The following is a 17,848-nucleotide window of genomic DNA, read 5'->3' as shown; positions in this document are numbered from 1 at the left end:
TAGTATCTTTGCATAAGCCCCATGCTGGTGGCTCTTTGTTGCGTGTTAATGTTTAAATGAATAATGGACAGGGAGAGTGAAGTCAGGGGAATGATTTAGGGTGGCTGCATTTGAATTTCAGTCTATTATCTTTGAGTGTTTTCTCACCAACACTCTGCTCTGAGCAGTCATTTCAGTTTCTACCTGGTGAGAAGTCTCCTATGCTTACTGTGAAGTCCAATATGACATAGGTATTTTTGTGTAATGAATTAGCCTTTAAATCTAATCTCTTCAGCTGGCCAAGATAAGCAGCTGCAGGGTGACTTGACACTCACGTTCCCATTTATCCTGATACATCAGTAGCCTTGTTTCCAGGATGACTTGTCTGCAACTTTTTTTGTTCCACTCACCCTTGCCACCCCTTCTGCTAATCTATGGCAGCAAGGAGGACTCAAGAAACATCCCTGAGCCTGCCCAGGCATCTGCTCTTACAGTTTCAAGCAAGAATACGTGACTTATTTTGGTGAACATTGTGCTCTGCCCAAGACGGCTGAAGGCAAGTAACCTCACTCAGCCTTTTATTAAATACTTCATCTTACCTAATTGCTACTGAATTAAGCAGCCCTCCCAACCTTATATGAAGTGGAAGTGGAGTGATGACTTGTGGCATGGGGTTATGAGTACTTCTTTTGTGGATTATGGAGTTTGCATGTCTTGTCCTGGTGTTCAGATTGGTCTTTAATTGCTAAAAGAAAAGATAAATCCATTTAGCAAATCCTCTCTCCTGGCACCCTGACTTTTAAGTTTGTTCTCTTGCTAAGAGGTTGACTACCTGCCCTTCCCTTCCATGAGATGATAAACTCATGACTCTTCCTGGAAGAGAAGATACAAGAAAATATGACTCAAAAGGAGAAAATTTAAAGCTCCATCAATTTAATGGTTGTGAAAATGTAATCTCATTTATACACCCATGTTTTGATAAAAACAGCTTTTTATATATGTTGTTTCTCCCCTTTATTATTCACCTAAAATTATATCAAAGACATTGTTTCTGTGAATATAGACATATATCATTGTTTTAAAACACTACATAGAATTTCATCATATAAACATATTGATATTTGAATTATTTACATTTTCACTACTATAGGAATGCAATAAGTATTCTTATATACTCGGTTTGGTCTCGTCTCCATCCATTTCATTATTTTAAATTTCAAGAGGAGGAGTTGCTGGGTGCAAAGCCTATCCCTTTTTCAAGTTAAAATATATTTTCAGCTATTCAGGAGGCTGGGGCAGGAGAATTGCTTGAACCCGGGAGGCGGAGGTTGCAGTGAGCCGAGATCACGCCACTGCACTCCAGCCTGGGCCTCCAGCCTGGGTGACAGAGCAAGACTCAATTTCCAAATATATTTCACCAAACTGATGTCCATAAAAGTTATCCCAACTTAAGTTCCCACTATCAGTAATGAGAAAGTCAAATTTCTAATTCCCATACTCATACTGGTTATTATAATTATTTTCAAGCTTTACCAATCTGATGGCTGAAAAAAATCATAGAGCTGTTTGAAAGTGCTTATTCTCATCAGAATTGAATGATTGTTCTAATGAGCCTTTACCCACCAAATGAATAAAACATATTAACCAGTATTTTTGCATTTGATTTTTTAACATTAAATCTTTGATTCATCTGAAGTTTACATTGGCATTACAGAAATAAGGCAAAAAGCTGGGTACTCATTTTTCAATGTTTTAAGAGGGCAAAGGATTATCTAGAACAGTGGTCTGTAAACCCTTGTCTGCTACTCAAATCTGATCTACTACCTATTTTTGTCAATAAAGTTTTATTGCAACACAGCCATGCTCATTCTTTATACATATTGTCTAAGACTGCTTTTGTGTTATAATGGGCAAAGTTAGGTAGCTGCAGTAGAGACTGTGTGACTTGCAAACCCTGAAATATTTACTATCTGGGCATTTACAGAAAACATTGCCAATTTCTGATCTAAGAAAGGTACTTAGTTCCTTCCTCTCATTGGTTAATACAGATAAAAGACTCCAGATTTAGTGAAATTACATGTTAACTTGTACCTTTCTCTGGTAGAGATACAAGTCATTCTCTCCAGTAGAAAAGATAATCTTGAAGGTTGTAGTTTATGGCTTCGTTTTGTCTTTAACCAGTGTTGTTTTTAATTTTGAAATTATATCCTAACATTGCCCATAAATACCTAACTTCTAAAGTACTCTTTGGACTGATTTTAACATCATATTGGCTCTCTCATACATTAATGAGTTTAAAAAATCTTCAACTTGCATTTATTTTATATTTATATGCATCATAATTTTGCCTTTTATAAAAATTATATTTTTATAAGTATGAACTAGAAATCCAGCTTCTTACGGTTCTTTTTTCCCCAAATTGCCAGCCATTTGCTTCCAAAACATTTATAGAATAATACATCATTCTCCCCATCTATCTAATTGCTACATATGTGGATTGAATACAAGACAACTAATTATAGAATACAATTTGCATATTGATTGTAGATTTAAAAGTTCACAGATACAGCTATACAAAAAAAACCATATTCTTTTTCTATAATTCAACTAAATTTATCTGCTTGACCCCAAGTTTGCTTATTAACAGAATACAAAAGAGATTACTCCATTTAAACTCGGCCACTTCAGGTTTTCTCAGTCATTTCAGATTTAAACTCATTTAATACTGAAATTTTCACCAAGGTGACATGCACCTTTCCGGGTGCTTGGAAGAGACACGGCAGGTCTGCAGTCACCCGCTCAACCAGATTGGCCTCTGTTCTGAGATAAGAAGGCCTCGCTGGCCCTCTGCAGAGTCATTCCTAACACTGGATATGCATAAATATCCACAGCCCCTCCAGGACCAGGTCACAACCCTATCCCTTCCTCATCCTGACAGGTAGGCTTCTTCAGGCCCCAGCCCTCCCTCTGTTAACATCTGCCAGGAAATGGGGAAAGCTGCATTTGCCTCTCATGCTCCTTTGAGACTCTAGAAAAGCTGTCAGGCTCTCACTGCCTCTTAACGCCTCTGACATTGTCACCTGTTTTTCCTGCTATGGTGTCTAGCGGAAGTTTCAACTCCCCCCACCCGCTCTCCAACACCCACCACCATCACTATACGGAGAATTGAGTCTGGGAGCAAGGTTAGGAAGACTGATGACCTCACATTTATTATTCTCCTCTCCGATTCTCCTCCCTTAGTCCAGGCAATCCAAGAATGGGATAGTCTAGGGCTTCATTTATTCTCTTTTCATTCTACTGTTTTATTCATAATTTTATGTTCTGATTCATTCAAGCCTTTAGGAAAAAGTTTTGGTTTTCCAGAATAACCCTGCTACAAATTTTATATTATTTATTTATTCATTTATTTATTGACTGATTGATTTTCAGAGGTGGTGTTTCACTATTTTGCCCAAGCTGTCCTTGAATTCCTGGGCTCAAGCAATTCTCCTGCCTCAGCCTCCTGAGTAGCTGGGACTGTAGGTGCATGCTACTGTGCAAAGCCCTGCTATAAATTTTAAAAGCCCGTTTTGGAACTTAAAAGTCCATTTAACTGTTCCTGTATTCTCAGTAATTCCTCCCCTGAAGTAACATACCACATTCTTACTGTCAAGTTGGGGAGGGGTGTGGACAGGGGACTTCCCTTAACCCCTTGATATCAATCTTTTTTTCCTGAAATTTTTGTTTTACATTATGTAGATAATTATTGGTTATAACACATCTAAAAATGAAACTAGCACTTTGCATAAGGAAAAGCTCTTTCGTGTTGATCATAAATACCAGGGGCATCAGAGGTGATGAAGACTGTCTAAGAAGTGTCCTGCTAGTGATAGGTTCATTGATAATAATAAGGAAAGAAAGGTCATAAGTAATATGGAAATGGTATAATTGAACTGTGGATTTGCTTGGTAATATTGAGATCTTATATGGATTCCTTTATTATTATAAAAATATACCTATTATTGAAATATTTCCAGTAAAAATAACTTTGTCAAGTTTGAAAATCTTCTAATACAGTAGATTAGAAGGGTGGTCATTCTTGCTAATCATCTAACTTGGACTCATTTTTATGATGTGGTCTAACTCTTTAGCAAATGACCAAAAAAGTACAGATGACTGAAGTTGACACTGAATGTGGGGGCAGAGATAAACATTCTCCTGTTTATCCTGGCTTCTTCTCCTGAACATGGAGTGACTGTTTCTCGTCTCCTTTCTATAATTTCTACTGTACAACTTGGGTGGTGCACAGAACTGTGTCACCTACAAGCCTAAAGTTTTGAGAAGCCTTTGGTGAGAAGTGTATTAAAGGAATGCCTAGCATTGGTAGGTTTTCTGCTGGGGATGCCACATAAATAGATACCTTTACCCCAAACTTCTCCCACCACCTCCACAGGCAGCAGACTTGCCAACAAGTCTTTACAGCTTCTGGAACAATACTGAGCAGATTAATTTTTTTTTTCACCTGGTTCACTTTTACCTTCAGAGTTCATCTCTATGGTGTTAGAGGAGCTCATTCTCACTATAAACTAAAAATAAAATCCTACTCCAACTGAACAGACCCCCTCTTGGCCAAGGGGACCCAAGAAAAACCTTAAAAACTGAATTCCTGGCCATAAATGGAAGGAAAGTCAAATAGCCTTCTCATTATTTGCCCTCCGTTTTGGAGTTCATACACAGCTGAGCAGCATTAATGTTCAAATAGAGATCATAAGACTCATGAAACAGACTCATTCTGGCAATAAGATACCAAATTATAAACAAGACCTAATACATGTAAGGCAAGGAAGGGTTAAGTCATTCCTGCAAGCCACCAATCTTGCTACATAGCATCCTTATCTTAATTTAAAACATTCTTTTCTGCTGACTCTAAGTTTTAGACAGAGCCTTACTCCTTTAATCAATTGCAAATTAAAGAATCTCTGAACCTACCTATAACCTGTAAGTCCCTGCTTCAAGATATCCTGCCCTTTCGGGCCAAACCAATATATACCTTCCATGTATTGATGTATGTCTTTGCCTGTAACTCCTGCCTCCAAAAAATGTATAAAACCAAACTGCAATCCAACTACCTTGGGACCACTTACTCAAGGCTTCTTCTGTTTGTATTTCCCTTGGGCCACAGTCACTCATATTGGCTCAGAATAAGCCTCTTTACCTATATAACAAACCTGCACATGTATACCTGAACCTAAAATAAAAGTTAAAAAAAAAAAAAGGAGTGAGTTTCATATTTCAAGAGATGCTTTTTTGGAGGTGCATTGAGGGACTTGATGACAGAGGAAACTTTCAATAATAAGTCTGTAAAATACAAAAGGTAATAGAAACAATTATCCATTTAAAAAATGCTATTCTGGGCTGGGCGCCATGGCTTACACCTGTAATACCAGCACTTTGGGAGGCCGAGGCGGGTGGATCAACTGAGGTCGGGAGTTTGAGACCAGCCTGGCCAACATGGCGAAACCCCAAAAATTAGCTGGGCATGGTGGTGGGCACCTGTTGTCCCAGTAACTCGGGAGGCTAAGGCAGGAGAATCACTTGAACCCAGGAGATGGAGGTTTCAGCGAGCTGAGATTGCGCCATTGCACTCCAGCCTGGGGGACAGGGCGAGATTCCATCTCAAAAAAAAAAAAAAAAAAAAAAAAAAAAGCTATCCTGCCTTTAAAATGAATAAAATTTTGTAATTTCAAACAACGTGAATTAGCTTGAAGGATGTTAAGTGAAATAAGTCAGGTACAGAAAGACAAATACTGGATGATCTCACTTATTTCTAGAATTTAAAAAGTTGAACTCATAGAAGCAAAAAGTAGAATGGTAGTTGCCAGCAGCTAAAAGTAAAAGTGAGTGAAGAGTTGTTGGTAACGGTGTACAAGTTTCATTAGACAGAAGGAATATGTTTTTGAGCTCTATTGCACAGCATCGTGACTATAATTAGTAACAATGTATATTTCAGAATTGCAAAGAGTGAAGTTCAAATGTCCTCCCCACAAAAAATAAGTATGTGAGGGGATGCACATATTAATTAATCATCCCACAAGGTATACATGTATCAAAACATCACACTGTATGCCATAAATACATAAAATTATTTATCAATTAAAATTTAGAACATTAAAATTTAAAAAATCAAAAAACCAAAACAAAACAAAAATAAAATATTTTACGGAGTTTGGTTTTTCCATCAATATCACTTTGGAGGGGGATGGGTAAGAAAAGAGAAGATATAATGAGGAGTGTTCCAGAATTTTCTGCCCCAACATTAGTCTTAGAGTGTTCAGCAATGATAGCAAAGAGGCCTTTTGAACTTTCAGTAGAATACTAGCCAGTGCTGTTATTGTTTGTACCATCTACCCTATCTAGATGGTGTTTTTTGACCACTCCTCTCCCTACTTTATACCATGAAGATATTGCTATTTCTACTGTTCCCTCCAGCTCTGCCCCTACATTCAATATCAACTTCCATCATCTATACTTTTTGGTCATTTGCCGAAGAGTTAGACCACACCACAAAAACAGTCCAAGTTAGAAGATTAGCAAGAATGACCACCCTTAGATGGTTTAAGTTGCTTTCATATCTGTTTACAAGTGAGCTAGCAAATGATGAGTTTGCCTGTGTCCAGATTCCAGCCTACCTACCCCTGACCCTCACCCCCAGCCACTTGCTCCCACAGGGACCTTGGGGTGGTTCAGGTTATCCTGGAAGCCAAAGCCCCAACAGTTGCCCTTCCTGCCTTTGTTTAATGGGGGCTTCTCTGTGGCCCTGAAACCTGCCAGGTACTAATGAGCACCCCCACCACTTCCCATTCTTTAAGGGGCTTTAGAGTCAGGCGGTGGAGGTGACTGGCAAGTCACGCAACTCTCTGAGCCTTATTTCCTCATCTATAAGATTATTATAGGGTGATAATAACACCTACCTTATAAAATGAGGATTAAATGAATGCAAATGTTTCACAAAGTTTCTGGAAGCACTCCATAAGTATGGGCTATTGGAGTGTGTGTGTGTGCATGTTCTCCCAAGGTTCAGTTGAGATTTATACAGTCACAGGATACTTTCCAGGCTATTGTTTGTGTAAACCACACTGACTGAAACAGAAATAACCCCAATCTCTGCTAAAATCTGGGGAAACACTCCTAAACATTTTAGACGTATATAGATTTTAAAAGAAACTCATTATTGTGAGTCTTACAATACTTATTATTAAATCTCCAAAATTTACCCTAAAGTTCTTATTCTTTGAGGAAAATAAACCTAAAGGCAAAGGGAATAATCTTTTGTAAGTAAAGTGTGGCAAAATAACATTCTGTCAGGTATTAAAGCAACTCTCAATTGCTAGACAATTCCTGATCTTTGAAGCAAGTTCTCAGCAAAGATATTAAATTGTTGCCAAGGGTTTAGACATTTAGCTTTCAAGAATTTAGATTGATGATGATTATTATTTCAATATTGTTGCTTATCTACCCAGTAGATTTCCCCCGGAAAGCCAAAGGGCTTAATAAAACCAGAAAGCTGGCCACAAATTGCCACGGTGGGGCAGCCCTAAGGCCCTGAATGAGATACTTCCTTCTGGAGTGGCAGGAACCCCTGCAGGGAAGTGAACAGCAGCCCTCTTCACCTGGTAAGGCTACTCCGTGCCAGAATTCACAGGTTCACTCACAGCAGCTGTGAAAGAACCTGGAAGCCTCCACAGGACAAACCTGCTGCAGGGAACAGCCCAGCAACGACTGGCCATTCCATTCTGCTTGAGTCCAGTTTGTCTGGGTTCCAAGAACTAAGGGTACTGAATCTCCACTCATTTGTTTGCTTCCTCCTTGCCTTATGAAGGCCATGGAGCATTGTCTGGACTGAAATCCACCCCCAGAAATGCTGAAGGCATTACCTTTCATAGGTAAATAAAATGTGAGACAGACACTTGAGTTTATTTTCTAACGGAGCTATGTGAGGTTGGGCAAATCACTGAACCCCTTAGTTCCTTCATCTGCAATTACAAAGGCCTGGGATAGATCTGTAAAGTCCCTGTTAGGTTAAAGTCTATGTTTCTAAGTTGACTGAAAAATGAGAATGAAATACACATAAAATAAAAAACTCTTGTTTTATGAAAAGTTGCCTCATGGCTGAAGAGTCAGGAAGAGAGTGATTCAAGTCAATTTCACAAGTTTAAATACAAATAAACTCAACTTTCTTCCATTCACAGTCTTCAACTTTAAAAGATAAAAGATAACTTACTGGTGATTCGATGTCCTCTAGGAGTAAAACAGAACAGCGTTCACATTTCAGCAGAGTTTGGGCCCGATGCATTATTTTCTTGACAATTTTCTCCAGGTCAGTTTGTTCTTCAAAGAGGTCATTAACGACCTCTAGCAAAGCCTAGAAAAGATGAAATAGATGTATTTAGGTGGACGTGAAACTGAAAAAAAGTTGTTTTTTTTCTTAAAATTTAATTTAGTCTTTGCTTTAATAAAATACAATAAATCTTTTTGTGTAGCTAATTTTAAAAACTTTTATGATTGTTTTGACATATTTTTATCACTCAATTTTAGAATACATGCTTAAACTGCAAAATACAACTTGAGAATAGAGCTAGTTCTTATAACAGATGTGAAAATAAGTAACTCAAAACCTAAGCTATTGGAACTCTAGATTATTTTGAGTCTTAAAGGATGATGATTATAGGGGTCACTTGAGAGGCAGGTGTAAGCAAGGCAACTATAACCCCTGTTTCTCTGACTATAGATTAGCCTTCTTCCTTATCAACATTGTTTTGTAAAATGTTGAAAATTACTAAAGAGCACCAGAGAAGACCCCTTCCCTCTTCACTGCTGATCTTCATTACAGATTAATTTCCCTCTTCTCCTCTCACACAAGGACTCCATGGCCATCACATTGCCTTAAAATGGAATGTTAAATATACTCTTTTAAATCGGAAAGAAAATGAAAACCAGCTATAAAGAAAACAAGTTGTATAGAAAAGAAAACAAACTGTAACTAATTATATTGTTATAACTCATATACCAGCCTTGTATAGAAAATGCTGAAATCCTATTAAATTTCTTTGCTTTGTGCCTGTAGAAGCAAGAGTCTAACTTTTACCTTTTACCCCATTTCTCTGGAGTCTGCATCTCCTGGATTGGCCATTCCCAGCTTTTCACTTTAATAAACTCTTTAAAACTAAATTCTGATTATTAGTATTTCAGTTTGACACAGGGATCATATAACCATTAGCTATAGGCATTTCTCCTCTCCTATAGTAATTTTTCTGCAATGCAACTAGGTACAAACCCAATATTTTGGCTGGGCGCAGTGGCTCATGCCTGTAATCCCAGCACTTTGGGAGGCCGAGGCAGGTGGATCACCTGGTCAGGAGTTTGAGACCAGCCTGGCTAATATGGTGAAACCCTGTCTCTACTAAAAATACAAAAATATTAGCCAGGCACAGTGGCATGTGCCTATGGTCCCAGCTACTCTGGAGGCCGAGGCAGGAGAATCGCTTGAACCCAGGGAGCAGAGGTTGCAGTGAGCCGAGATCGCATCACTGCACTCCAGTCTGGATAACAGAGTGAGACCCTTTCTCAAAAACAAACAAACGAACAAACAAAAAACAATATTTTATAAATAATGAATACCTCCAAAGCACATTGATTTCTGAAAATTACAAAGCAGCTCTTCCTCTCTATCAGGAAGAAACAGATTCTTGGTCAAACTTCAGACATTTTCACTAATACACATCCCTTATATAACTCTGAAAGAATTAGAGAGGTGAATGCTAATTAAGGGTCAGATTCTTAAATATATATATATGTAATTTACATTTAGTCTTTGCTAAATATAAATATATAAATTACATATATTATATATATAATATATACATATCCTTCATATATAAAATATATATACCCTCCATATATAAAAATAAATATATATGTACACACATACATATATACCCTCCTTAATTCCTTTACACAAGAGGACATACCGCTTTATCCCAAACTGTCCAGGAGAACATTTAGATATTTATATATCAGGAAAGAAACACATTAATTTTTTTTAAACAGCAGAACGAAAAGCACACGACTTAGAAAAAAATCTGAAGCTCTAACTTGAAAACTGTGTACTTATTTAAAAATTAAATTGCAGTAACCCGTGATTTTCTCCAGCTAAGAAATAAGCTGCATTTTTTTTTTTTTTTTTTTTTTTTGCATTGAAATAATGTTTGTTTGCTCAGGTCAGGCATACATTTGTGAAAAATAAAAAATAAAAATAAATAATATTTGCTTGGAATTTTTAATGACATGGATGTTTCCAGAGATTTAAGAATAGTAGGTTATGTACACATGGTAGATATTATGCTTCTCTCAGAAAGCAATCAGAAAATTACACAGACAGTGAATTCCCAGAGGGCACTTGATTCAATAGAATGTAGAAAGAGGTGCAATCTCAAGTCTAATCTCTCACAAAAGGATTTCATGAATTGTCAAATTCACATCTATTCATCATGGTGCTAATCATCATCTCAGGGACATGACTAATTTTCAACTTCAATAATGAATTTGATTTGTCCTGAAACCATTGAAACATGAAAATTTCTTCTCTGAATCTATTCAGGTAAAAAAGCATTTGAGTAGCTGGGCATGGTGGCTCATGCCAATAATCCCAGCACTTTGGGAGGCCAAGGCAGGTAGATCCATGAGGCCAGGAGTTCTAGAGCAGCCTGGGCAACATGGTGAAACCCCGTCTCTACTAAAAATACAAAAAAATTAGCCGGGCGTGGTAGTGCACGCCTGTAGTCCCAGCTACTCAGGAGGTTGAGGCAGGAGAATCACTTGAACCTGGGAGGCAGAAGTTGCAGTGAGCCGAGATCTCGCCACTGCACTCCAGCCTGGGCGACAGAGTGAGACTCCACCTCAAAAAGAAAGAAAGAAAAGGAAAGAAAGAAAGAAAGAAAGAAAAGAAAGAAAGAAAGAAAGAAAGAAAGAAAGAAAGAAAGAAAGAAAGAAAGAAAGAAAGAAAGAAAGAAAGAAGAAAGAAAGAAAGAAAGAAAGAAAGAAGAAAGAAAGAAAGAAAGAAAGAAAGAAAGAAAGAAAGAAAGAAAGAAAGAAAGAAAGAAAGAAAGAAAGAAAGAAAGAAAGAAAGAAAGAAAGAAAGAAAGAAAGAAAAGAAAAGACATTTGAATGAGTTAGGAAATCCACGAAATACGTCCAGTTCACTGAGCAACTGAAAGAGGACCAAATATCCTGGGTAGGGTTATTGAAACCACCATTGCAAAATTATCACTGGGCTGACCTAACCAGCTCCATCTTTCTTCTAATCTCCAAACTGTCCTTGTTCATTTCTGGGCATAGGCTGAACTAACTTTGGGAGGAACATAGTTTATAGTTTATTGTTTAAAACAAAGGTGATAATAGCCCTTTCCCAAAACAAACCTCTTTCTTCTCTGGGGACTAGAATGCCTTTGTAGGACTAACAAATTAGCCACAAAATCAGAAATTATGGCTTAGGAATCATACAGCTGACTCTTCCTAAACTGCTCCTCAGATCAGTGCTTCAGACCCTGCACTTTGTAGACCCTGCACCTGATGGATCAGCTGGCACCACCCAGATCGATAAATTGGCTCATCTGATCTTGTGACCTTCCCGACCCAGGAGCTAACTCACGGCAAGAGGACAGTTTCAATTACCTATGATTTCATCTCCAACCCAACCAATCAGCATTCCCTAGTCACTGGCCTTCCCCCACCCACCAAATTATCCTTAAAAACTCTGATCTGGGGAGACTGATTTGAGTAATAATTAAACTCTGGTCTCGGACACAGCCAACTCGGTGAATTAATCTTTCTCTATTGCAATTCCCCTGCCTTGAGAAATTGGCTTTGTCTAGGCAGTGGGCAAAGTGAACCCACTGGGTGGTTACATTATCTCTAAAGAAAGACCGAACAGAGCTAAGGACCATATTGCTCCAGGATCCCAAAGCAAACAGGAACATCAAAAGGTGAAAAAACTTTTAAGTGAATCTTGCTATTTGGCATTTGGACAGCAAATCTCTGTAAGGAGTCAATGCACAAAATTTCATGTTCAGATATTAAAAATAAGACACTTTTCTGAGTAATTACAAGCAAAATGCCCTGTTATTAATGGAGAAAACATTATTTCTTTAATCATCTAGACTATTTCTTCAGATGGATCATATTAACTGAACAATTATTTAACTTTTCAATTTGTTATGATTGCATGGAGTGAGCCTCTGGGATCCATATACAAGAACATTTACCTCAGAGGAAAAACTAATTGTGCCTTGAGTCTTGCACTGACAAATCACAGTATAGTAATTTTATTTTTTCTAATTTAAAATTGCTGCTTTATTAACGAGTGTTGGAAGTTTTACAAATAACAATGCAGACTAGCTCCAGGATAGGAGAAAAAGAGAAGAAAATCTGGGATAATATCTGTCAGGCCTCTGAGCCCAAGCTAAGCCATCATATCCCCTGTGACCTGCACGTGTACATCCAGATGGCCTGAAGCAACTGAAGATCCACACAAAAAGTGAAAATAGCCTTAACTGATGACATTCCACCATTGTGATTTGTTCCTGCCCTACCCTAACTGATACGATATAGTCTTCCCCAACCTTAAGACGGTACTTTGTGATATTCTCCCCCACCTTTAAGAATGTACTTTGTACGCCTATCCCAAACTTGTAAGAACTAATGATAATCACACCACCCTTTGCTGACTCCTTTTTCAGACTCAGCCCGCCTGTACCCAGGTGAAATAAACAGCCTTATTGCTCATACAAAGCCTGTTGGAAACATTTTACACAGTTGAATAGGTCCTGCTTCTTGATGCCACTTGCCTTCCAGGAAACGAGTATCTGCTTTTTGCCCCTCCTTCTAGTGACCTTCTTTCGCTCCTGGGCGTGTCCTTGGAGCTTTCCATTCTCTCATCTACATATCCATCCCTAAATTAACCCAGCTAGATCCCTGGCTTTAAATAGCCTCTATATGCTGCTGGTTTCCAAATCTCAATCTCCAGTCCTGACATCTCCCCAGAACTTTAGACTCCTGTATCGAACCGTTTACTTGCCAGCTGTGCCAGCCACAAGTCTCTTTCACTCATTTCCCATATCAGTAAGCCCCATAGATTTCACCAATTTTGGAGGAAGTCTGCCACTTCTCACTGCCCTAGTCCCAGCCATATTATTTTTTGACTTCAATACAGTTCTTTCCTAAGTCTTCTCACTGCTTCAGCCTTCTCCCTCCCTCCCCAGCCAGTTTATTGTCTCCAGGGAAGCCAGAGTGAACTCTACTAAAAGTAAGTCAGACTCAGCTCAAAATCGTCTAATGGCTTTCCATTGCACTCAGAATGAAAGCCAAAGCCCTTGCCATGCCCACAGGCTTTTCTACCATCTGGCCTGCTTCCACATCCTCATTTTATTTTTTTTCCCTTTCACTCCCCCCTTTCTCTCTGCTCTCTAAACACACTGACCAAGCTTTCTCCTGACCCAAGTCCTTTGTACTTGGTATTTCCATGGCCAGAAATGCTCTCCCCAGACCTTCATGTGGCTTTGCTCCTTCATTTCATTCAAGTTTCTGCTTATAGATCATCTCCTTATAGAGACCTTTTTGATCACCCTCTAAAATAAACGTCCTCCCAACCCAACCTTCCTCAACCCTTTATCCCTTTATCTCACTTTATTTTTCCTTGCAGTATTTATCGCTACCTATACTACGCAATTTAAAAAATTTGTTTTTTATCTATTATCTATTGTTCTCATGAATAGTAAGTTCCATAAGGGCAGGGATTTGGATAGACAGCATGTGAAAGGGAACTACACAATCAATACTTGTTGAATGAATAAATTAATTGTGCCATACACAAGAATGTAAAGATTAATCATACACGAAGCTTCCCTTAAGGAGTTCAAAATGTAGTTGGAGAGGTGGGACCTCCTTAAATATATAATACAGTGTGTTAAGTATTCATAATAGAATAGTGGTAGTGGATACAAGGCAAAACCATAAGTGTAGAAATGAAGATTAATCAGAAGGCTGAGCTGGGTCCTGAAGAATGTGTGAGGCAGATGGTGTGGTTGGAAGGAGTGGGATTGACATGAGGCATTGAAGGCAGAGGCATGAATATGGTTAAAGGTATGATCAAATGAAACAGATTGTTTGCTGGAAATTGGGGACTATATTGCTGGAGTGCCAGATGAAAGCAGGAGCATGGTAAGACATGGGGCTAAAGATGAAAAGAAGATCAAATCAGAGAAAAGATGTGGTATGCCATGCTAAGGACCATGGCTATATTAGTCAACTCTGTTCATCTGTTTACTGATAAAAAATATCCATAAATCATAATAATTAGCAAATGAAATTTTAATCAACTTGATGCCCAGATTAATTAAGGGTTTCAAACCCTTTTGAACATCATTTTGTTAAATATATTTCTAAGTTGTTACAGTAATCTTCCTATATTTAAAATTAGAATGAGTATAATATAATTTAATCTCTATTTGATAATTTAGCATTTTTTGAGTACTAGACTTTGCCTTTTTTGCAACTTAGATCTGTAGCTCCTGAAAGTATAAAAGATCTCTCTAAGTGTTTCTTTATAATACTATAAAATAGTCTTTGCATTATTGTTCCAAGTATCTAGTGAGGGGCACTTTCAGAAACCCTTTCAATTCAAAAATTGTTTCAATCCAAAAATTGTTCCAATTCAAAAATAAAATCTGGGAAGTGGGGGTAAGATCATGTTTGTAATATAACTTGCTTCTTAAAGAACTTAATTGTAAAAGCATCACCAAATTGTGTTATTGCTTCAAAGCCATAAATAAGCAAGGACTGATCTGCGGCCTTACAGTATAGATGTGATATTAATTTTCTTTTTTTTTTTTTTTTTTTGAGACGGAGTCTTACTCTGTCACCTAGGCTGGAGTGCAGTGGTGCGATCTCCACTTACTGTGACCTCCGCCTCCCCGGTTCAAGCGATTCTCCTGCCTCAGTCTCCCGAGTAGCTGGGACTACAGGCGCCCGCCACCACGCCTGGCTAATTTTTGTATTTTCAGTAGAGACAAGGTTTCACCATGTTGGCCAGGCTGGTCTTGAACTCGCGACCTCGTGATCCGCCCACCTCAGCCTCCCAAAGTGCTGGGATTACAGGCGTAAGCAATCGTGCCCAGCCAATTTCATTTTTAAAAGAAGCTTGTATCCCTTCCCCCAAATAACAACAGATAATTTGTATCCACTTCCATTTGGGCTTATTGCTTAAAGTGTATCTTCAACCACAGCCTTGCAGAATTATACAAATAAAAAAAATTCCTGTACTATTCAAAGATCATTCATTGGCTGTTTTTAAAAGACATAATGACTTACAGAAACCAGAAAGAGAGTATTGAGGAAAGTCAACAATGTTTTTATTTACTCACTCTGCTTCTTTCATATTCTTTCCTTGAGGCAGCAAAGAGCTGAGCGTTAGATATGGCGATTCCACAAAATGGAAGATACATCTGCATAACCTGGGACGAAGAGAGCAGTAAGAACATTAAAACATAAGAACATTGATACATCCCTCGCTAAATTCCACACTTCCTCTATATGCCTGATTGTAATACTTTATTTGCATCTATAGAGATTGAGTACAGAGAGTTGTTGATACAGTATTTTAACTTCAGAATGAATATTTTTCAAAGTTAACTAAAAGATTTTGTAAATCAGTCTTTAACTAGAGAATTCACATCTATGAAGACATAAAGTGAAGCAACAGATTATGAGGGCTGTGACATAGGAACTGTGCCTAAAGCAGCTTGTATTGCTTCTTGGATAAAAGAAGGATAAATAAGTAAACGAACTGTGATACACCTGGAATTTAAGGCATGTGCCCATACTCACATTTGGAGGTAGGCAGGATATAAGTCAATTCTTTTGTTGGCATATGGCATATACCATATGTATATGGCACACAATTCACATCTGTAGCAGGGATTTCAGCTTGATTCTAGACCTATCCACTACCAATTTTAAACATGCCTGTCAGGATGGGCCCAGTGCGGTCAGCAGGCCTGGCAGCCTTCTGTAAAAGAGCTCTAATTGTGTCTGCCACTGTGTAGACATAACTGGACACAAATCATACTGGTGGGATGCTTCTGCAGAAGCCTGATGAGGAAAGGCTGGGAGCCTGTGATGGAGAAGTCCTCCTATCGGCAGAAACACCCAGCCGTGATGGGCCTACTCCTAACAAAGACTTTCTTGTCATGGAGGTTTAGGCATAGGGATTTTTACTACTGTCTTGCACTCTCAAGAAATTCATCTCCAAAATCTCTGATTCCAGAGAGATAGAATGCTCCAAGTAAAAACTGAAAGAACTATTTCCATAAATTCTTCACAATGTAGATGAAACAAGTGACATATTTGGGACTTCTCTAAAGCAAGAGGGAAAAAGCATGTTTATATCATAGTCTCTCTATGTCTCTCTTTCTGTCTCTCTCTCTCACACACACACGCACGCACGCACACACACACCCACAATGGTGCCCTAGAAAGAGGTACAAAGCCCTGGCAAAATAGAGCAATTCCTGCTATATCCAGCAGAGGGCAGTGCAGTGCCCACTGTGGGTGAGGGATGACGGCAGCCTCACCAACTCAGGAAGCACTTGTGAAGCACCCGGGACATCCAGAACAGAATCACCTGGAGTGCAAGGTAATTATGCAGAGGACTTGAGGTGCACAAAAGATGAAGGGCAATTCACATTCCTTATCACTGAAAGTCCTATTAAAATCTTTCTTTGGTTACCTGGGCATGACCAACTCTGACCTACAGTCCTGGAAAGAATTTCAGAGCCATATAAAAACTAAAGCTATGACTTCATTTTTAAAGAAGACAGAGAAACAATGGGATCAGAATTAAGAAGAGGTACAAAAATAAATGATTTTTGCAGATGTTTTTGGGATAAATTCCTTTTCTGGATTTTCACATATTGCCTTCTGGAACTAGATGTTATTTCTGTTACCCCCAACTTTCCCCTTTCTTGCTACTCCCCCTCATGCCTTAGAAAGTTTGTCCATAAACCAAGATAAAGCTATTGGCATAAAGCTGCCAGATAGTCCATTAGAATTTCCCTGCCTTTAGGCAGAATGGGACCACTTTCAATATCACCTACACATACAGCAAGCACTTTTCTTGTAGTTTTCTGGAGGTTTTGTTTTTGGCTCTTTGTTTTTTTTCTGCCATGGAGACAGTGACTATAGCAGGGATAAAAGCAAGGAAGAGATGTGGGTTACTTATTTTAACTTTCCACTACTTATTTGTTTTATTTATTTTTGCCTTCAGGGGACAAATTTAAGGTGGTTGGTAAGTCAAGCAAGTAAGAGGGGAGTGACCAAATGAACATGTGAAATGTTTTCTAATATATCATAGGCTTGCTTCACTTCATTTGTAATTCCAATATTTACTGAGGTCCAGGTATTATGTGAAATTAAAAAGAATCTGAATTTTAAACCAAATAATCTTTGTTATTTTTACAGTTTTGCTGTATGAAATGCAACAAATCACATAAGCTCTTGAACCTATTTTCTTATCTATAAATGCCAGGTTTATGGTCTTTTTTGGTTCTAATCTTTGGTGATTCAAATAATGTGAAACATCATTGAGCTGCAATGTTCTATTTACTAGAGAAAACAAAGAATTCAGTAAACATGCTTGCACCTTATTCAAGAAAAAATAATTTATAATAGTAATTGACATTGGCTAAGCCCTTCTGTCAACATGTCAGGCATGATGCTATGTGTCAGGGATGATGTTAAGCATTGTATATGCACTATATCTGTTTTATATTCACTTATG

General features: G+C 38.2%; 1 protein-coding gene across 2 annotated transcripts in view; it reads right to left on the bottom strand.

The window, feature by feature from the left end:
- PDE11A (phosphodiesterase 11A) overlaps positions 1 to 17,848 on the bottom strand; it is a 482,346-nt gene that overhangs the window by 284,174 nt on the left and 180,324 nt on the right. For both annotated transcript variants that reach the window (XM_010382456.1, XM_010382461.1), the window contains 2 exons: positions 15,435 to 15,524; positions 8,240 to 8,380 (listed from right to left, as the gene is read on the bottom strand). In XM_010382456.1, coding sequence (XP_010380758.1) covers positions 8,240 to 8,380; positions 15,435 to 15,524 — 231 coding nt within the window. The remainder of the gene's footprint in view (positions 1 to 8,239; positions 8,381 to 15,434; positions 15,525 to 17,848) is intronic.

The sequence above is a fragment of the Rhinopithecus roxellana genome, chromosome 14, assembly GCF_007565055.1.
Source record: "Rhinopithecus roxellana isolate Shanxi Qingling chromosome 14, ASM756505v1, whole genome shotgun sequence".
NCBI classification, from domain to species: Eukaryota; Metazoa; Chordata; class Mammalia; order Primates; family Cercopithecidae; genus Rhinopithecus; species Rhinopithecus roxellana.
The sequence above is the reverse complement of the archived record's forward strand: the minus strand, read 5'-3'. Positions and strand labels throughout refer to the sequence as shown.